Source organism: Dasypus novemcinctus, chromosome 4 (genome assembly GCF_030445035.2).
Source record: "Dasypus novemcinctus isolate mDasNov1 chromosome 4, mDasNov1.1.hap2, whole genome shotgun sequence".
NCBI classification, from domain to species: Eukaryota; Metazoa; Chordata; class Mammalia; order Cingulata; family Dasypodidae; genus Dasypus; species Dasypus novemcinctus.
In genome coordinates, this window is record NC_080676.1 from 2,155,120 (window position 1) to 2,176,342 (window position 21,223).

General features: G+C 62.6%; 1 protein-coding gene across 6 annotated transcripts in view; it reads left to right on the forward strand.

Annotated features, from left to right (window-relative positions):
• LOC101441506 (transmembrane protein 108) overlaps window positions 1-21,223 on the forward strand; it is a 438,561-nt gene that overhangs the window by 354,117 nt on the left and 63,221 nt on the right. For all 6 annotated transcript variants that reach the window (XM_071214504.1, XM_071214503.1, XM_071214508.1 and 3 more), the window contains one exon: window positions 7,477-7,631. In XM_071214504.1, the coding sequence (XP_071070605.1) occupies window positions 7,477-7,631 (155 nt within the window). The remainder of the gene's footprint in view (window positions 1-7,476; window positions 7,632-21,223) is intronic.

Below are 21,223 nucleotides of genomic sequence, written 5' to 3' on the forward strand. Positions count from 1 at the left end.
CCTGCCTGTTGGGCCAGCTCGCTGTCCTGCTCATCTTCTCCAGGAGGCACCAGGACCAAACCCGGGAACCTCCTGTGTGGCAGGCAGAAGCTCAACCACTTGAGCCACATCCACTTCCCCACATATATTCTTTTTTTTCATATATATTCTTAAAACTATGATTGTCCATTCTTAGAAGAATGATACTGAAAAAATTATAGCACTGTTAGCCAATAAATTAATAATGATTATATTTGAGAAATAACCACAGTAGATACAGCTTTTCAGTTTGCCATTCCTTACATGTATATAGGACAGTGGGTTTCCATTATTTTTTAAAATTCCTTTCTTAATCAAACTAACAAGAGGGACAAAATAAAAGTCAGAAACAAGCAAGCAAGTCCCCAAGGAGGCTCTGGCCACCAGCCGCACCATACCGGTGGGGGACGAGGCTCCAGAGCAGGTGGTCGGCCCCAGGTCCCGCCACCCAGCGCGCCAGCCCAGGCCTGGGGCTGGCGCCCGCCCGAGCGCCCCGTGCACCAGGCGTGTGGTGCAGCTCCCCGCCAGCTCCCGGGGGCTCACCCACCCCAGCCCCCGTTTCCTGGGCTGGAGCCCCCAGAGGAGACTCACCCTGCACGCCCCCGGGCCACGCCCACCAGAGCTCTGCAGTTCTGAAAAGACTCCCCTACGCTTCCGCTCAGTTTAGTTTAAAATTAGATGGGCTCTCGCTGCAGAGCGGGGAGGCCCCCGGCTGCTGAGCTGTGCGTGCAGGCACAAGCCGGGGTCCGCGCGGAGCCGCCCCTGCAGTGCTGCTGGCTCACCTTCCAAGGAAGAGGGGCGCACGCTTAAACGACGCTGGAACGGGAACCTCCCTCCCCACACTGCCTCGGCCCGCCACCCACCTGGGACACTCCCAGGCTCGCCAAGGTCCCTGCACAGCGCCGGGTGCCTCCCCACGCGTGCCTCCTGTCCTGGGCATGAGGGCCCCAGCGAGAGGGATGTTCTCTGCAGCTCCAGAGCCTGGTGGTTGCGCTCTCGAGGCGCACCTGTGGCCAGCATGCGCTTGGCAGCCTCGGGCGTTGCGTGAACGTGGGTCACATCGAGGTAAATCCGACGCTGTGCCCTCCTGGCACAGCCCCACGCAGGTCTTCAGCAGTGAACCTCACCCCGATCCCAGGGCCCGCATGTCAGAACCCCGACAGCGGCGTTTGTCCAGGAGCTCGCCCGCCGCCCTCAGGAAGGGCCTCCCCGTCTGCAGGCACCAGGCGCTGCAGGCTGTCCACCCGGCAGCCGGGCGCATGCAGAGGCCCTGTGCTCTGGCTCCCTCCCACACCCGCACCGGCCCTGGGCTGCCTTCCTGTCCCCAGCAGCCCGAGTGCCGGCGTGCCCGCCAGGAGTGGATTCCCAGCTTCCACTTCAGCAGGGAGTGCGCACAGCAAATCCCCCGCAGCCGGGAGGAGATCCCGCGCCAGGGCCCAGAAGTGCTCTGTCTCCCGAGCCGTGCCAGAGACCCTCTGCCATGCGCCACCCACGCCTTCTCAGATGCGCGGAGCCCTGAAGTCAATTGGCTCCCCGGCTCGCTCCAGCCGAGCCCGGGAGCCCTGCAGCTCCGAGCTGGTCTCTGCTGCCACCGTCAGGGCACTCAGCCCGCTGCCGCCTGCTGGAGCCCCTGGCCTGGCGCCGAATCCCCACCGCCGCCAGAGCCCCCTTGTGACTCTGCAGCTCCCTGGCCTGTCACGCACGCTCCACTTGGTCTTGAGAACGGCCTCACCCAGCCTCCCCTGCAAGAGTCAGGGCAGGAAGCAGTGCCCCTCGAGCCCGACAGAAGCCCCGAGCAGCCAGGTCTCCACCGCGTGGGCAGCACCATCTGGCCTTAGTGCAGCCTTCAAGGAGGTAGCCGTCCCCGGGCCTGGCGGTTCCCACCTGTGCTGACTTCGGAAGACGTAGGTCAAGTCTAATGTGTGTGGAGCTCTTATAGGCCCAGGGTGGTTTTGTAATAATTATCTAAGAAAACAGGCTTCAGGATTCTTGCCCGTGGAAAAAACACAAGAGCTTGGTGCCTGAAGGAAGTGTGGCCTAGAAGCTTATTTCCCCAGGGCTTATGAATGAGCAGGAGAAGGGGAGGAGCCCCAGGGCAGGGCTGTCCGGGGATGTCACCTCGGGGAGACCAGAGTGTCTGCACTGGCAGCTCCTCCGTGTGCTTCCCAGCAAGGGCCACCTCGGAGCACCTCTTGGGCCCTGCACAGGCATCTTCCACCCGCCATTGTGGAGAGTCCACCCTGAGGCCTCCCTCAGCCGCCAAGGGCTGGCAATGACTGCCCACAGCCCTGGCTCACCCCCTGGGACCCTGGACCAATCCTTCCCCTTCCCTCCTATCAGGTGTCTCATCTGTAAAACAAAGGGGCCAAGCTAAAATAGGCCCGAGCTCCCCATCCTCTCTGACTTGCTAACTTTAAATCAGCTTGGCCTAAATCTAACTTTAAAAACTTGACCTGTGGAACAAAACACAACGAGCGTCATCCCGGCCCTGCCACTCATCAATGAGGGACTTGGACGTTGCTTGCACACGGAGCCCGTGTTCTCTCATCTGTAAGATGGAACCAGTATCTGCTGTGTTAGTTTGGGTCCTCTGAGGAGCAGACACCAAAACAGGATTCAACTTGCAAAAGGGCTATTAGGGAAAATACCTGTGAAGCATAAAGGGAAGTGAATTAGCTTCCTGTGCCTGCTCTAACAAAGTACCACAAACTTGGTGGCTTAAAACGACAGAAATGTATTCTCAGTTCTGGAGGACCCAAGTCTAAAGATGTGGGCAGGGCCGAGCCCCCGCAGGCGGCTCTAGGAGCCCCTCTCTCCTCCAGCTGCCGGGGGATGCCAGCAGTCCCTGGCATTCCTGCCCCGTGGGCGCTTTGCTCTAATCAGGGGCTCTCACCCTTCCTTGTTCCACGGACCCCTTTGCCAGTCAGGTGAAAGCCGTGGACCCCTCACCAGGTCCACACTACACTGTGTAGTATTTAATAAATACACCACACCCGCACCAGCACGTCCCCAAGAATTGTGTTTTCTTGAACTTGGGTTCAAGCTCACGGACGCCTATTAAGAACCATTGCCTAGCCTCTGCCTCCGTCTTATGTGGCCGCCTTCCCAGGGTACCCGTGTCCGCAGATCCCTCTCTCAGGAGGCCTCGCGGCCCCTGGATCGAGGGCACACCCTGATCTTACGTGACCGGTCCGGGGCGAGGGCTCGACTGTGCCTTTCAGGATAACTGGGCCCAGGGGAAGGAATGGAGTAGGCCAGGAGAGCCCTGCAAAGGCAGCACAGGCCCGACGCCTGCGGGCGGAGAGGGAAGGGGGCTCGGGGAGAGGCTGGGGAGCCCTGCGTGCACGCCTCCCTGCAAACAGGAAACCCTGCAGGCTGTAGGGGTCCTCGAGCAAGGCAGGCCACCCACACGCCCCGGGGCCGGCCGGCCGCCTTGGTCACCCTGTTGTGCAGGAGCAGCCAGGGAGAGTGCGAACGTGGATGCGCGTGCGGAGCACCCGAGGCCGACTCTGCTCCTTGCAGCAGGAGTGAGCCAGTGACACCCGCCGTGGAGATGTGTTGTGCAAAGGGGGCATATACGCCCCGTCCCAGTGTCAGCCGTGGAGAAGATGCCGTGACACTAGAAAGACTTGATGACCTTATTGTGTGATTTGGGCAAGTGTTTGAAGAGGTCGAGGCCTGGGGGCCTTGGAGGAGTTCCTCTCTGGAGGGTCCCCGCACCTGAAAGCGTGCCCTGCCCGGAAGAGTGGAGGCCAGGCTGCATCTTAAACCAGCGAGCCGCCCCCTGAGCCACCTGTGATCCCCAGCGATGCTCCGCAGGAGCCAAGACCCCCTTAACCCTCCCCCCTGCTTCAAAACGTCAGGAAACCGGAGCCCGTCCGACCGCCTCTTGGTGGCCTTTGCTTTCAGAGAAAGGGAGCAGCTGAAGCTTTGTGATCCCAGTCGGAAGGGGTGGAGAGTAGGTGTGGTGCAGGCTCCCCGCTGCTCCCGTGCTCAGGGCGCTGCAGGACAACGGGCACCACCCTCAGGGCTGGCCCTTCCGGCTCCAGGGCCAGCTGTGCAGCGAGGTAGCATCTTCCGCCCGTGTCAGTGACTGCTGCTGTCAGGGGAAGCGACAGCTGCTCCGCAGACGTGGTGAGCAGTTCAGGAAGGCCGCACGGCGCATGGCCGTGCTGGGAACGTGCTAGAAACTGGAAGAGGTCAGACCCCTGAAACAGTAAAGTGCTCGGCCAAGCGGTATCTTGGCCTCAAGCCACCCTGCGTTTGTGCAGCCCAATTCTTCTTTCTCTTGGGGAGGTTGCCGGAAGAGAGAGCTATCACCAGTTAAGAGCCTAGTGTGTATCAGGTCGGGTGCTGGCCTTTTGCCCTTGTCATCTCTAATCCTCATCAGCACCCCCTAGAGAAACACTGATCAGAGAGAGAAAGCGCATGCACAGCTTACCTGGTCTAGGCCGTGGCAGGGCCAGCCCCGGGACCCAGATCTCTGGCCTCTGCCCTTTCTAGAGCCAGGCTGGCCTCCAGGAAGCAAATAGCACCTGAGAAGCACTGGGGCTCGCTGAGAGAACCGTCACCAGGACCTGGGCTGCAGACAGCCCGTGGGGAAGGAGCTTGGAACAGGCCCCGGGTTCAGCCCGGCGCCTTCCTGCAGCAGCACCAGCCCTTTCAGGGGCAGGACCTGGTTCTAAACGGGCCCAGGCGCCAGCGCCAGGGGCAGCGAGTGCTGGTGGAAGGAGCACTTCTGGGGGCAGAGCACCTGGCATCGACAGCCGGTGCCGCCGGCTCCGCAGCACGGCCGGGGGCAAGATGTCCTGGGTGTCCACTCCTACTTGGTAGAATACAGCTGTAGGATGGCGGCAGGGCCTGGTGCAGCACCTGCTGTGTGCCCGGGAGGCTGCAGAGTGCTGCTAAATGCGTCGTTGCTTTAATCTTCCTGGAGGAAACTGAGGCCGAGAGAGCTTATGTAACTTGCTCAGGTCGTGCAAGTAATAAACTTATCATCTGGGTTCTGCTTCTAAATGTATGCCCCTCTCTCTGTATGGCTAGGCAACCCAGGGCCACATCTGGCGCTTTGATTCTGCTTGCATAGAATCGCTCAGCAGATCTGAGGCAAAGACCCCCTGCTTCCTTGGAGCAGCTCGCAAACCAGGCAACCCTGGCGCCCGGTTCCGAGGGTCTGCCCTCACCGGGGCCTGTGGCTTGTGTCTGTAGCAGTGTTTCGTGTGGCGCGACGGCATGTGACCTTAAAGGTGCGACAAGGGAAGAGTCGCTCTGGCGACTGCGTCAGAAGCGGCTGACAGCCCCTTCCCCGGCCCCGCTAGTCCACGGCCGTGCTGCCGCGGCTCACAGAGCAGGGCTTGGCCCTCACCCTTCACCAGGGCCTCTGCTCCACCAGCTTGAACTTCCCCCTCGGGGAGCAGGGTGGAGAAGTGACAGCAAGAGAAGGCCCCAGCAGAGGGGGCGCGGGCAGGCCTGGGGCTGGGAGCCACAGCGTCTCCACGCAGGATGAGGAGGGGGCCCGAGCCCGCGGGTCGTCAGGCTGCGCTCTCCAGCCACCTGCTCACCCCCCCTCTGCCTGCAGCCACTTGGAGGAAGTGCTCTTTGGGAGGAAGGGGGGGAGGAGGAGACCCCAAAATTTGAAGAAGTCTCTACCAGCTACTCCCTCAAATCCCCTTATCGTTCAAGCACTCTGCAGTCTTCCTTTCTAAAGCATTTTGAAGGGGTCGGGAAGAACGGTCAGCGACTTAGAAGTCTCTTGGAAAGAAGCGGATCTGGTGAAATGGGAACTCCCCGTCCCTTGACCTTGTCCAGAGGCCCTTCCCGCCCGAGCCCGCAGGCCAGCAGCTGCGCGGGAGACCCCAGAGCCCCGCAGGGCTGGCCGCAGCTCGGGGTGTGTTTGCTGCACCCCCCGACGCTGAGCAGGCCCCCACGCTGCTGGGGCTGACCCCACTGCCCCTGCTGACCCCCACCTCCGCGGCCTGTGGGCAGCCCAGCCCCGCTCCCCAGCAGGTCGCTGGCCACGGCCCTGCCCACCCCTCGGCGCCCGAGGCTCTGGGGGTCGTGAGCCTGGGGCATGCCTCACCTGCTGGCGTCCCCCTCCTCCTTGCACCGCCGGGCCCACTGTGAGGGCCTGAGGCCACCCACCTCTCCAGCCTCAGGCCTTCCCGCTGGCACGTCCAGGCCACGCGTGTTTCCCCGACACAATCCACAGTCCTCCTTCCTCCTGGCCCTGAGCAGACAGGGTCATCGCCCAGCCGGGCACTCAGTCGAGCAGTGACGGCCGCAGGCAGGCGCAGCTGCGCAGTGTGGCTGCTACACCTTACCAGGGCCTCTGGGGGCAGTATCTTGATAGGAGCACAGCTTTGGCGTCCCACTGTCTGGGTGTGCGCAGGGGCAAAGCGCTGTCTGAGCCTCAGTTTTCCTGTCTGTAAAATGGAGACATAAGAGTACTGACCTCATGGGGTTAAGTGGAGGCGTGAATGCCTCTCCGTGCTTGGGACACGGCCTGGCACGTGAGTGCCGTGTAGCTGTTAGCAGGTTTCACCGTTACCACTGTGGCGTGATGGAAACGGTAATGAGGCCGGAGAGGCTCTTACCCGGGTCGGGTGACTTCTCTCTGCGCTTGTGCTCAAGGGGATGCTCTGCAATGAAGGGCTCCCTGCAGAGCCCTCTGCTCTGCCCCTTCCCTGCCCTACCTGTCCGGCTGGGCGCCCACATCGGTCTGCGCCACACCGCAGCGCACGGCCACTGCTCTGCAGCCAGGCTCTGCGCAGCTCCTCCCCGCGTGAGCAAGGCCTTTCCTTGGCGCACACTCAGGGCGTGGCCCTGCCGCGTCCACAGGCTCCCCAGGCTGTACCGAAGCTCCTTGCCCCTCCGGCCGCGGCGGTCCTCACTCTTCTCACACGTCCAGCTTGTCCCACCGCAGGCCCTTGGCACGTGCTCCCTGTGGCCGGCTCCTCCACTGCGTTCTGATCCCAGCTCCGACTGCACCTCCTTGGGGAGGCCTTTCAGGACACCTGAAGCAGGCTCTCCCCAGCTCTGCTCCTGGCCCTCGTTTTGCCCTGGCTTGTCATCTTCAGGCACTCATCACGGTCTGAACTTCCTTGGCTGTTCCTTAGGCAGTGCCTGGTGCCCCCGTTCACCTTCCACACCCACCCACCAAAATCGAGGCCCCTTGCAGCAGGGGGGCCTGTCTGCTTTCACCCCGTCTCTCCAACGCCTGTACCAGCTCCTGCCACAAAGCAGGCCCTCCACCTGCGGAGGGACTCGTGGAGGAACGAGGAGCGGCCTGCACGAGGGAGGCGGCGGGCTGAGGCCCCGCGCTGCCCGCCCCGCGCCGCCTGCCCTGTGCTGCCCGCCCCGTGCTGCCCGCCGGCCACCCTGCCCCGCGCTGCCCGCCCCGTGCCGCCCACCCCGTGCTGCCCACAGCCGCCCTGCCCCTGACCAGCACTCTCTCCGCAGCCGTCCTGCTGACAGTGTGCTGCATGAGGCGGCGGCGGAAGACGGCGAACCCCGAGAACCACCTGAGCTACTGGAACAACGCCGTCACCATGGACTACTTCAGCAAGCACGCCGTGGAGCTGCCGCGGGAGATCCAGTCGCTCGAGACCTCTGAGGTACCGGCCCGCGCCAGGGGGTCCCCTGGGGAGCCGGGCACCAGGCCCCGGCGGGCGAAGCGCAGGCCCGAGACGCCGCACCCCTCCAGGGGCCCGTGGGCCAGCGGCAGCCCCCGCCCCCAGCCCTGCTGCATCAGGATCCGCACTTCAGCGAGATCCCCGGGGCTTGCCACGCACCGCCGAGCGTGCCAAGCACTGTCCTGGGACTTGGGGCTTCAGGAAGCAAGTCAGAAAATTTGTGGAGGACCTGTTTGGGGACAGGCGTTCTCCCAAGACGAGTGCCCGCTCTTAAGGAGCTCAGATTCAAAGATGTGGTAAGGGATGACCCCAGCTTCACCCAAAAATAGAACCAACTCTAGGAGACAGGTGAGGAGTCGAGGCAAAGAGCCTGGACACCCAGGAGAGGGGTTCAGATTCAGCTCCGCAGGGGCCTTCCACAGTGGATGTGCTGGGAGGGATAAATAGACTTCTGCAGGTCAGATAAGGCAGAGCTCAGGGGAAGGAGCGGGAGTAAAGGTAGGATGTCTGCTGGCTGTGGCTTGTGAAGGGAGAGGAGGTGGTCCTCGGTCGGAGGGGAGGGCATTTGCCAGGGCCCCTGCCTCTCCCTGATGGCAGATTCAGGGAATGCATGTCAGGCAGAGGCTGGGGTGGGGCAGGAAGGAGGGAGGCTGGTTGAGCAGCACCTCAAATGGGCTGTCGCAGTGTTTGGCTTTAGTCTTGGGCAGCGGGCCGCCGTTGGAGGGTTCTGTCTGTTGCATGGCCCGGTTCTAGAAAGGCTGTGCTGCTAGCCTGACGAAGGCCCTCCGTACCCCATCTGAACGGGCGGGAGGGAAAGAAGGGCAGTCGGCTGGATGGGGCATGGGTGCAGGGACAGGCAGAAAGGCAGGCTGGAAGTGGGTCGACCGGGTGCAGTGCAGCAGGCCCAGGAGGAAGGCGGCAGGCCCCTCGGGGAGACCTGAGCGCTGGGGAGGGGGCTGAGGGCAGCCCCTTTGCAGGCCACTCCCCCGCAGCCAGGGTGGCCTTCCTAGCAGCGAGGTCGTGTCACTGCCACGCTCAGGGCACTTGAGCAGCTTCCCGTTGCCCTTAAGATAGAGGCCACCGTCTTCCACAGGCCTGGGAGGTACCAGACCCGGCTGCAGCCCAGCTTCCCAGCCTCGCGTCCCGCGCCCTCCCCCTCGCGTGCGAAGCTCCAGCGGCGCTCCACTTCCTTTGGTTCCCTTCTCGCACCAAGGCGCATCCCCTCCAGCCCCGCTCGAGCTCAGGAGAGGAAGAGCTCTCCAGCCCCCTCCCTTGGTTTCTCATCCCAGTGACGCCTGCCCGTTTCCAGGGCCAGCTAATGCCGCTTCCTCACGGAAGCTGTCCCCCCTGCCAGGCCGCGCTCGGCCCTGCTCCTGTGGTCAGCTCCCTCTGCTTCCCATCATGCACCCATTAGAGCTGTGCTCATGGATCGTCTCCCACTCGAGGTACCAGTGGACTCCACATTGCTAAGCCCAGCGGTCAGTTCTGGGCCCTCGTCTTACCTGACCACCAGCAGCTTGGGCAGGTCCAGCATCTCCTCCTTGAGCCATGCCTCACTGGGCCCCCGCCCCTGCTAGCAGCTCCTTCTCAAGCTCCGTTGCTGGTTCTGTGTCCTTCCCCTGATTCCCAATCGCTGGCGTGTCCAGCCCCAGTCCTCCGCCCACTCTTCTTCTCTCTGCTTAGTTCCGTGGCTTTTTATGCCATCTCTCTAGCTTGACTCCCACGTCGCCATCTCTAGCTTGGCATCTCCGCGGTACCCCGACTCCTGCACATCTGCATCTCAAGCTCAGTATGACCAAGTCGGAACTCTTGGTTTTCCCAGCCCCGCCCCAAACCCGCAGCTGGGCCGCCCCCAGCCACGTAGCTGCACTGCCGTCACCTTTTCCTCACGCCCCACGTGTGGTCCGTCAGCAGGTCCTGCTGGCGCTTCCTTCAGGTGTCCTGAGTCAAGCACTGCGCCCCGGCTGCACGGCTGCTAACACCACATCGCCCTCGGCACCCGCTCCGTGGATGCTGCAGTGGCCTCTGAAAGGGCTCCCCGCGTGCGGCCTGTGGCTGCCCTGCACAGAGGAGCCAGAACGGGCTTCCCCCAGCCGTGGCTGTCAGCCCCCACATGGCTTCTCTCCACATCTGCACGGAGCGCGGGCAGCTCTGACCCCTCCCCTCCCAGGAGCCTCCTGCGTGTCCCCTGCTGACCACTCCCGAGCCACACTGGCCTTGTGCTGTTCCCCCAGCACGGTACCCTCGTCCCCACCCGAGGACTTGGCTCTCGCGTCCGTCTGAGATGCTTGTCTCCCGGACACCTCCACCCCTCGCTTCCTTCGGGCCTCCGTTCACAAGCCCCTCCTCAGGTACAAACTGGAGCCCGGCTGCGCACGCGGTGCCCGGCACCCTCTACTCCTCCTCTTCACTTTCTTTCAGCTCTTTCTCACCGCCTGACGCTGCCCATTCGCTCTGTTGACCAACCTGTTGTGTGTCTCCCCTGCTGGAGTAGAAGCGGCCTGAGGCAGGAACCTTGCTTGTTCTGTGCACAGTGTCCCCAGCACCCAGCAGGCGCTCAGTAACGCGTTCCGACCCAAGGACACGCAGAGGCACGGGCTTCCTGAGGGCCCTGGCCGTCAGAATGGCCAGTGCACGTTCTCATGGCAGAGAGCGCTCCTGGTGGCGGCTGTAGTGAGTGTGAAACGGCGCCCCGGCCAGGGCCAGCCCTGCCTGCAGGGTCCGCTGGGCCTCCAGGCCTCGGGAGTCCTCGCATTCTCCCTGCAGAATGACAGGTGGAAACTGAGGCCCAAGGCCAGCGCTGGTGGCGCGCTTTGGCCCGTCCCGCTCATACAGCATCGGGGAGCCGCTCCCACGCCGAGCCCAGGGCCCGGAGGCCCAGCCGAGGCCCGGGAAGGCGGCCGTGCCAGCGGCGTCCCCTCGAACGGGAGGCCACCGCACAGCCAGGGGCACAGGCTTAGTCCGGCTTCAGAGTGGATTTTGCGGTGCTTCCTGCGCAGCAGGTCTCCCCCGCGTGCCGTTTGTTTTTCCTTCTGGAGTGACGTTAGCGGGCGCACACCCTCTGGCGGCTGGGCGGGCGGCTGAGCGCACGTGGACGGCCGCAGGTCCCCGGGCTCGGGCGCCCGCCCCGCGTCCTCGGGAGCCCCCCGCTGCCCCCAGCTTCCAGGGGCTCCGCCCAGGTTTCCTCTGCGCTAACGAGGGCAGCGGAGCGGAGCGCCAGGGCTGCGGGCAGAAGCGGGCGGCCAAAAGGCGCTGGCAACACCTCCGTTCTGCTCCTCCCCGCCGCCCCCTGCTGCCTTACTGCCTCAGTTTCCCTCCTGTGCAATGCAACCTCCCAGCTGGCTTGCCTTTGGGGAACATAAAACGACAGGTTCAGTCTCGGCCCCCAGGGTTCCTGAGCTGCTCCAACCAGGGCAGCCGAGGAGCGTCGCCCTGACCCCTCTGGGGGCTTCCCTTCCTCGGAGGCCCCTCGTCCCCTGCCTGAGGCTTCTCATTAGTGCCAGGCAGCGGGGACACCATTGTTTTCTGAAAAGATATTTTCTAAACCATGGCCTTTGTCCTTTTTCTCCTTACGAGCCATAGAGCAAGACATATGCCTCAAAATATTGTACACGTTTTGTTTAAAAGTAAGCTCCAGAGGATCAAACGTGGCTTCTTAAAATTTCTAAATTTTCTAAGCAAGGCTGGCGTAAGCCAATAGGCTTAGACTTACTGTGCCTTGGTCCTGAAATAGCCTGTAACTGCGGAGGTTTGGTTAAGGATCAGAGCAAGCTGTGAAGGGCTCCCCTCGAGTCACATCGAGACTGAGTCCGAGTTCGGCCACTTAGTGGCGCACGAATGCTGGCGTCCTGGTGGTAGCTGGAGAGCCCTGCCACGCCCTTCAGGGGACCCCTGCGAGCGGCGCCCCCGCCCAGGGCTGTCTTTCTCGGGGCTGCACCCATGCTGAATTCTTCCCTCCCCGCTGACCGTGCAGCCTCGCACGGTTTCAGAGCCGTGCAGCTCAGCACGTTGAGTGCGACCGGAAACGGGGCAAGTGACTCAGACCAGGGCCTGGGCGTGCAGTGGCCCCGACTCGGAAGGAGAGGAAGGAGGCGGCGGGGGCGGGAGCAGGTGCAGGCAGCGAGGGCAGGCCGGGGTGTTCCCGGGGCCCGGGGGGAACGAGCAGGCCCACCGCATGCGGCTCTCCTGGGGGGGACACCCGCCTCCCAGGAGAGCAGTCGCTGGCACCGGCCGGCGGGCGCAGAAAGCAGGAGAGCCTGTCAGGAAGCTGCTGGGAAGCCGCTCCCCGGCAGCGCCCACGCCGGGGCCCCACGCCGGGCCCCCTCCCGACGGCTCCTCCCTCTCCCCCAGGACCAGCTCTCGGAGCCCCGCTCGCCCGCCAACGGCGACTACAGGGACGCGGGCGTGGTGCTGGTGAACCCCTTCTGCCAGGAGACGCTGTTCGTGGGGCCCGAGCAGGTGGCCGAGATGTGACCGCAGCCGCGCCCGCCCTTGCTTCCTAACAGATACACAGCTATGTATGTATGTTACAGACGCAGCCTTTGTGCAACCCTGACTTGACGAGAAACATTTTCAACTTTTCTTTTCCTGAGAATTGTCGACATCTTTTTTATAAGTGTGGTTTAAAAAAACTTGACGGAACGATCCGTGGCTTTATAAAATAAAGGTATTTCTAAGCAAAGCAGTTGCGTTGATTGCTTCTCTTGACAGCTGTCATGGAGGCTTTGGGGTCCCTGGAGCCCCAGGAGGTGAGGGAGCCGGCTGGAAGCCTGAGAAGCAGCGGAATGTCGGCGCGGTCGAGGGCACAGCCCTTGAGGGATTCTCATAGCTCCGGGTCCCGTTGGTCTGACGTGCCTCAGTTTCCCCCCTCACGTGCGCTCTGTGAATGGAGACGGTGGCTGAGTCGTGAACAGAGCGGGAGGGCCCTCATCGCCCCGGGAGTGCCCGGCACTCTCAGCGGCACCGCCCGCTGCCACGGTGAGCCCGTCGAGCGCCTGGATGGCACGCGGTGCACCCTCAGGGACGCGGGCGGCGCCGGGCCCCTTGGCCGCTCCCCCTGACCTGGAGACGACAGGCCTCCCCCCGGCCAGCCCGCCCTGGCCGACGGCGGGATCGCCCGCAGGAGGGGCGCCTTCCCCAGCACCGCACCTCCGGGCTCTGCCAGGCGCGGCTTCAGCTGACCCTTCATGGGGGTCTGAGTTTGTCTTCTCCACCTGGAGCCCTCGCGGAGGCGCTTCCCGAAGGCGCCCCGAGGCGCGTTTCCACTGCACCCCGTCCCTGCTCCCTGCGGTCGGAGCCGCCAGGAGCGCCCGCAGCGGCCGGGAGAAGCTCTCGCCTGTCCCCACTTGGTCCGTGCGGGCTCTGCCCTCTCGGCTCCCGCAGCCAGCGGCTCGGCTCGCAGGCGCGGGGAGGGCCGGGGACGCCGCTGTTGTGCTCATTTTCTAACAGAGCGGCTGGGCCGGGAGAGAGCCGCTTCGATGCTTCCTTTCCCTGAAAGAAAAACCGTTTGATAGTATATTTTGAATATAGATGTTGTTACAGTCAGATTGGGAATTGAACTTGAACGTTGACTCACGTTACTGTCATTGCCGTGGTCTTTCTATCATGAATTTTTTCCTTCCTACATTTTGCTTTTAAAGGGAAAAAACAAAAAAGATGAGATGGCCTTTGAAAATGTGTTCTCTATGTTATATGAACTACTTAACCTGAGTTCAGGTGTTGTTTCTCTTCAAAGACCCTTTAACCCAGAGAAGCAGGTTAAATGTTGTTCTGAGATTCATTTTTCTAACATGCTGCGGTCTGACCTTTTTAACCTTATCATAATATTTCTGTAAGCTATTTAACATATTAATGTGTGTGTATAGAGAAATCTGTTTGTAAACTAAAATTCATATATAATATATGTAATCCAAGATACATATGTTATATATATATATGTGGATGTATGACTTATTTTTCCTTATCCACAGAATTCAGCTACCGTGTATATATAAATAAACTTATTTTATTAGCCAGAGGATTACGTTTGCTAATACATTTTGCGTTCCTTTCCTTTTTAAATACCTTCTAAGGCTTCCTTTAGCACTACCAACACCGCTTCCGAGCGTCGCGCCTCTTAGGCTTGGGGAGACACTGGTGCTAAAGAAGGAGCGCCTCCTCCTCGGCCCTCCTCCCCACAGTTCAGGGATTCATCGTGGGTGTCCCCAGGACAGATCTAAAGTCGCCCTGACCACTGCGGTTGCCATTCGGTGGGGACAAGTGCTTACCCTTGACAGCTCGGCAGCAGCTTCATCGGCAGCCTGGGCCTTCCTTTCGCCTTGCACAACACATCCTGGAATCAGCAAGACTGCCCCTTGGGTCCCTGCCCTTACCACCTCTTCTAGGAGGCGGATTCGTCCTCGTGGGGCCGTGGCTCCTTCAGGCAGCCCGGAGGCAGCGTTTACAGCAGAAAGGTCATGTCTGGAGAGAACGAGGGACAGCACCAGCCCGCACTTGGTCAAGCTGGTTCCTTGACCTGTCGAGCAACTGCCCAGCACTGACACCTGTAAATTACCTTCTGTGCCACCTCACAGCGAAAGGAAAGAGGGGGAGGGAGGGAGGGGTTGTGGCGTCCTACTCAGGAGTAAAGGAGAGAACTAGAATATTCCAGTGCGTGGCCGCGGGCTGTAACCGCCGTCGTGGCCCGGGACCACGTCTGCTCTCTGGCTGGTGGAGACCCTCCTGACACGTCCCTGGTCTAGGAGTCAGAAGAGACCTGTTCCCAGCCCTGCCGCTTTTTGGACATGGGACCCTGGGCAGGTCGCTGCAGTTTCCAGGGTGCTCATGAGAAGGCGGGAATAACGGGCGTCGCGGGGCTGGTGAGGAAGCGTGCAGAGCGCAGTGCGCGGCCGTGCCGCAGTGCCGCCAGCCCCGGGCTGTGTCCTGAGGTTGGACAGGGAGCTGAGCGACTAGAGTGGGAACTCACAGCACTGGGGGGCTCCGTGCCTGCTGGAGGCCGGCTCCGGCCCCTCTGTCCCCCGAGTACGTGCCCACAGCGCAGGCTCCGCGGTCGGCGTCCAGCCCTGGGTCAGCTACCCGGACGCTTCGGAGTAAGACGTCCGTGCGGTAGGTCTTGGGCCCCGCTGTCCTCGACGGCCCGGGACACCCTGCCTGGGTCTGAGGAAGTGATGAGCTGTGACCCTGACGCCACGCCGGAGGGAGCCGAGGCAGGGAAGCGAAACGGGCGTCCTCGGGCGCCCTGCGGGAGTCACCGGACAGCCCTCGCCTTTGTCTGTTTTCCAGCAGATGGTGAGGCAGGTTTAGGGCATGGCTGGAGCGGCTTAGGTGCCCGGCACGTGGGGCCTGGTTTGCCCCAGGTCCCTTATCTCGTGCCTCAAAGAGGTCGCGTGTGGAAGCGAACCAGCTGTCCAGGGCCGAGCGGCCAAGGGTGGCCGAGCCGACCGCCCCGTGCGTCCTCCACCACACTCAGCTCCCTCTCGGAGGCTCCTCCCCCGGACGAGCCGGCGCACCCTCAGCCCCAGAAAGGGGTGCTGCCGGGCAGAGATGAGGAGGGACGGGAAGAGGGCGGCTGGGTGGGGCCTGGGGCTGGTGCCAGGCCTGGGGTGGGGCGGCGCTGGCCTGGGCTGGCGCCTCTGCCTTGGCGGGTGCACACCTGCTGCCCGTGTGCACTGTGCGCGCAGCACGCGAGCGCACGCACCAGCACACCTGCGAACGTGGAGGGCGCGGAGACGGGGCCCAGCCCTCACTGTCCCCCTGATCTGAGGCCCTGGGCCTCAGCTTCCTCACCTGTGAAACGGAGCCTCGCCCCGTCGGGGGGTGGAAAGCCCTGTCCACACCAGGTGCACCCAGGCAACCCCTCTGGGCCACCCACAGCCTGCCCCGAGCCAGCGCCCCCACCAGCGACCACCCAGGCTCCGGTGCAAAGGCTGCTAAGCACAGCTGTGCGGGCGGGGCGCTTCCCGGCCGCTCCGTGAGCGATGGAAACTCGTGGAAGAGGCAGACAAAGCAGGCCCGGGGGTGGGATGCTTCCAGAAAGGCCGGTGGCCAGGGCACGGGGACGCTGGCGCTGGCATCCAAAAGCCACGGGACTCCGAACCTGCCGGCGCGGCAGAAGCGGGGATGAGCCGGAGGGGAGAGGCGGCGGCCGTGCCCGGCTCCGGCGCGGCCCTCCAGCGGCCGAGGGCCTCCTTTGGGGGCTCTCCGGAGAGCCCCCCGGCCTCCAGGCCCGAGGCCGGCGACCCGGCGCGAGCACCCGCTGCCGACGTGGGCACGGTGCCCGCCGGGGGCTTGGGGACGCGCGTGGCCCGCCGGGCCCTCGGCGTCAGCAGCGTCTTCCTGCTGGGCCTGCGGAGCTCGCGCCCGGCCCCCGCGCCCGGCCCGGGCCTGGACAGGGCCCGCGGCGCCGCCGAGCGCCTGGGCGCGCGCCTGGAGGACTACGCGGCCGAGGTGCGCGCCCTGGAGCAGCGCGGCCGCGAGCTGGAGGCGCAGCTGCGTGCGCGCCTGGAGAGCGGGGCTGCGCGCGCGGGGGCCTGGGGCGCGCTGCGGGCCGCCTGGGCCGCCGGCTGCCGGCAGGTGAGTGCGCACGGGGCTGGGGCTGGGGCTGCGGGCGCGGGCCCGGGGCGGGGGAGGGCGCGCGCGGGGCCTGGGGCGCGCTGCGGGCCGCCTGGGCCGCCGGCTGCCGGCAGGTGAGTGCGCACGGGGCTGGGGCTGGGGCTGCGGGCTGCGGCGCGGGGCCGGGAGGACGCGCGGGGCCTGGGGCGCGCTGCGGGCCGCCTGGGCCGCCGGCTGCCGGCAGGTGAGTGCGCACGGGGCTGGGGCTGGGGCTGCGGGCGCGGGCCCGGGCCCGGGGCGGGGGAAGGCGCGCGCGGGGCCTGGGGCGCGCTGCGGGCCGCCTGGGCCGCCGGCTGCCGGCAGGTGAGTGCGCACGGGGCTGGGGCTGCGGGCGCGGGCCCGGGGCGGGGGAGGGCGCGCGCGGGGCCTGGGGCGCGCTGCGGGCCTCCTGGGCCGCCGGCTGCCGGCAGGTGAGTGCGCACGGGGCTGGGGCTGGGGCTGCGGGCTGCGGCGCGGGGCCGGGAGGACGCGCACAGCCGCCGCCCCAGCGCCGCGGGGTCGTTAGAGCCGGGGCGCGAGGCAGGACGGCGGGGCGCGCCGGGTGCGCTGGAGGAGGGACGCCGGCCGCCGAGGGCGCTGGCAGAGTCCCTGCAGGGGACGGGCACCCAGCTCCGCTGCCCCTGGGGCTTCGGGGGCAGGCCCTGTGCGCGCGCGCACTAGCGACGCCTCCACTTCTCAGATGGAAAAACCGAGGCACAGGGAGGTGAAGCAACTCAGCTAAGATCACCCAGCTGAAAGCGGGGTGGAACTGAGACTGGAGCCTGAATCTTCATGTCTCAAAACTTGCTGGCTCTCAACCTGTGCTGTTGAGAAAGGGATTTTTAGCCGTCATCAAACTCGGTACTGCCAGCTCTACGTGGGGAAACGGAGTGTGCCTGCAGCCCCCTAACAGCGCCGCCCGGGAGGAATGCCCTGTGGGCCAGGGCGCCGCTCACAGGTTTCCATCAGCCCTGTCAAAAGTAAAAAGAAACAGGTGAAAGTAACTTTAATGTTATAGCTTATTCAACTCAATATATTCAAAATGTTACCATTTTACCATGTACTCTACCAAAAAACAAGAAAATAATAGTGAGCTCCTTCACTTTCCAGCGGGACTCCCTGCAGTGATGGGATGTTTTTCATCCCACTCCACTAGCCACACGTGGGTGCTGAGCACGTGACGTGTGGCCACCGCAACTGAGAACGTGGATTTTTTGTTTTATGTGATGTTCATTCCCTTCCGTTTAAATGCCCGTGTGTGCGCCGCGGCTGTGCCGGGACGGAGCAGCACAGGAGGGCACCGCTCGCTGCCTCGCCTGCACCGCCTGCTCGTGCTCCCTGCAGGGCGATGGCCTGGCACGCCTGCCCTGCAGCCAGGCGTGCTCCTGCCGTCTCCCCCGGCCTCTCTGTGGGTGCCTGGCGCCTCTCCCCTTTCCCCGCCAAACGCTGGCCTTGGGGTCCCTGAGCTAAGTCAGCCTCTCGCCCGGCCCAGGGCGCCCAGGTGGGCGTCCTCGGCAGCCTGCACCCTCCCAAGGGCACATCACAGACCCTCACTGGGGCGTCGTCTCTTCTGGCTTCTAGTCCCTGTTCTCTTGTTATGATAAACCGTAATCATAAGTATAGCGCCTTCAGCAAGTTCTGCACGTTGTTCCAGCAAATCAGCAAACCTGAGGGCATGGCGCAAGTCCCCACGCTGTGGCCGGCTGGTCCGACTCGCAGGAGGCCTGGAGCGCCATGTCCGGCGTGAAGGCCGGTCTTGGGGGTTGTCCTGGGCCTGCGCAGTCGCCTCCCTCGGGGCACTTAGGGTCAGAACTGAGTTGGATCACGTGGCTCAGCACGTGTTTGCAGCCATCTAGAAGAACTCCTCCTCCTGCCTCAAGTCCAGTCCCAGCGGCACCTCCGCCGGGAAGCCCTCCCTGGCCTCTGACTCCTAGTGCCCAGCGTGGCTCCTGAGGCCCGAGTGGGCTCCCAATGACGGATCCCTGGACAGCCGCTGGCACCTGGAGAGAGACTCCACCTCCACCTTAGGCCGGCCCTGGACAGGCGGGAGGGACTTCAGGCGCCCGGGCACGTGGGCTGGGCCAGGAGCGCCCCTCAGTGGCCCTTCCTCCGCCCAGGCGGGAGGCAGTGAGGACGCTCAGAGCAAGCGGCCAGCGGCCTCCTTACGCCCCGCACGCCCGCCGCCTGCAGGAGAACGCGCCGCTCAGGGAGCGGGGCAGGCTGGGAAGAGGAGGCCGGCGTCTCCTCGACGAGTCAGAACGTGCCTGGACACTTTCCACGCAGTGGGGACCCCTGCCCTGCTTTCTCCTCACCCGTCTCCCCACGAGCTGTCGTCCACCGCTGTGCGAGCCAAGGCAGGCACAAGCGAGAGGAGGAAAATAAACGGCTGTCCCTGTGCAGAAGACCAGTCGTGGGACGTGGACTTGGCCCAGTGGTTAGGGCGTCCGCCTACCACATGGGAGGTCCGTGGTTCAAACCCCGGGCCTCCTTGACCTGTGTGGAGCTGGCCCATGCACAGGGCTGATGCGTGCAAGAAGTGCCATGCCACGCAGGGGTGTCCCCACGTAGGGGAGCCCCATGTGCAAGGAGTGCACTCCGTAAGGAGAGCCGCCCAGCGCGAAAGAAAGTGCAGCCTGCCCAGGAATGGAGCCACACACACGGAGAGCTGACACAGCAAGATGACACAACAAAAAGAAACGCAGATTCCCATGCCAGCTCCACACGGGTCAAGGAGGCCCAGGGTTTAAACCCTGGACCTCCCATGTGGTAGGCGGATGCTCTATCCATTGGGCCAAGTCCGCTTGCCAGTTTTCTAAATCCAAAGCAACAACGGGACGTGCCGAGCCCCTGCAGCTTCGGCCCACAAGTCCACCTCCTGCCCCCCAAGGTGGACCCTCCCGGAGTCTTGGGCCCACCTGACCTGCCCTCACCCAGCCACCATGGCCATCCTGCCTCCCCAGCAGGGGCCTGGCTGCAGGGCCAGGTGGCATCTCGGGGCAAGGCACGGCTGGGCCGCCCCAGAGGGCTGACAGGGCCACCGTGCATTCGCAGGTGCAGGGGGCAGGGAGGGGAGAGCAGAGTGGGGTCCCGGAGCCGGTGAGGGTCTCTCCCACCCAGCAAGCACTCTCATGCCTGAGAGCACAGTGGTGAATAGAAATAAAAATTCCCAACAGGTGAAGTGAGCCCCGGGAGGAAAAGGGGGAAGCTTTATATATTAGTATCTTTAATGGCACCCTCTTCCTGCTTTCTGAACAAAGGGCGGTGCTTTCCCATGTCGCACGGAGGCTGGCGGATCACATAGCCAAGATCCTGGCCAAGGGGCACACACTGACGTGTGAGACGCTATAGTGATTTGTGAAGTTCCTTGTCAATTCCAAAACTGCTCTCTCCTCTCCCCAGCTGTGTTGGAACCTCCCAGACATTTCTCCTGCTAAGAAATCAAAACAGCCTGAAAACATCGTAGGTCTGGGTCACGCTGGCCCCCGGCCCTGCCCACTTCTCAGGCTGAAGGTGGCCCGTGTCCTTCTCCACCCTTGCCAGGGGTTCCGGGTCGTGCCTGGTGAACGATGCTGGTGATTCACTCTCGGGGAACACTGGGCCCCATCATCCTCAAATGGGCCAAGCCCAGGCTGGACCCAGGCCGCCCCCTGCCTCAGAGCTGCAGATAAAAAGCGAGGCCCCATAAGAGTTACCTCTTGAGAACCTCCATGTTGCTCAAATGTGGCCACTCTCTAAGCCTAACTCAGTATGTAAATGCTTTACTTTCCTCCCCAACATGGGACATGACTCCTGGGGATGAGCCTTCCTGGCACCGAGGGATTACTACCAGTCACTAACTGGAGAAGCAACTAGAAAGAGACCTCGAATAAAAGGGTCAACTGAGACCAGCAGAATATCTCAGCCTATATGTTGGATCAAGTGTTAAAAACTGCTCTTTGACCTTGAATAAAAGGGGGAAATGGCAAAGACAAATGAGTTGATATGGCTAAAACTCTTCCAGAAAGAGTCAGGAGGTCATCAGAGAGGTCACACTTACACACACCTCAGCAGGACCCCAGAAAAAGCCAAAGTAAATACAACCCTAGGTACTGGTTCTCCTAAGGGCTATGGAGAGCCACAGGGTATATAGTCATGGCAGATGGATTTGGAACTCTGTGCCATATCAGAAGACCCTACTTTGGAATTTGTGCTCCTGAGTGTGACAGAGCTGGACTCAGATGTGACTTTTCTACACACGCCTCTTCTGTCACTTTTACTGAACCTGTGGTTGGTGCTAGGAATGTAAAATACTCAGGAGACTTGAATCTCTGGACTGCCCACGTGCTAGCTGGGCCCTGAGCCTCAGCACAGTGGCGACTCCTACTCTCTGGTTCATTGGTCTTACCGAGATCAGCTAACAGGGAGGTGAGGATGGTCAACCACCACACCAGGGAATCAAGAGCGCCTACAACTGCAAGCAGAGGAATTGCATCCATCATCCATGTGGAATCTAAGCCCCCTCTTGATCTAGAGATGGAGTGGACATCACCATGCCAGGGTCCACAGGATGGAGGAACAAAATATGGATTAGAGCGGACTTACTGATATTCTACTATAAAACTATCGTGACTAGTAATAGAAAAAATTTTATCATCAAGGTGGATAAAATGGCCACAGTAGTTGCTGAGGGCAGAGAGAGGGAAGAAGAGATGTGATGTGGGGGCATTTGGGGGATTTTGAGTTGTCCTTAATGATATTGCAGGGTCAGATGCTGGACCTTATACATCCTACCATAACCCACTGCATGTACTGGGGGAGAGTGTGAGCTACAGGGTAAACTATTATCCGTGTAGTGCAGCAGTGCCCCAGAATGTGTTCACCGAGTGCGATGAGTGTGCCGCAGTGATGAGGGAGGTTGTTGGTGTGGGAGGAGTGGGGTGGGGGGGTGAGGGGTATACAGGAACCTCATATTTTTTAGTGTAACTTTTGTGATGTATGTATCTTCA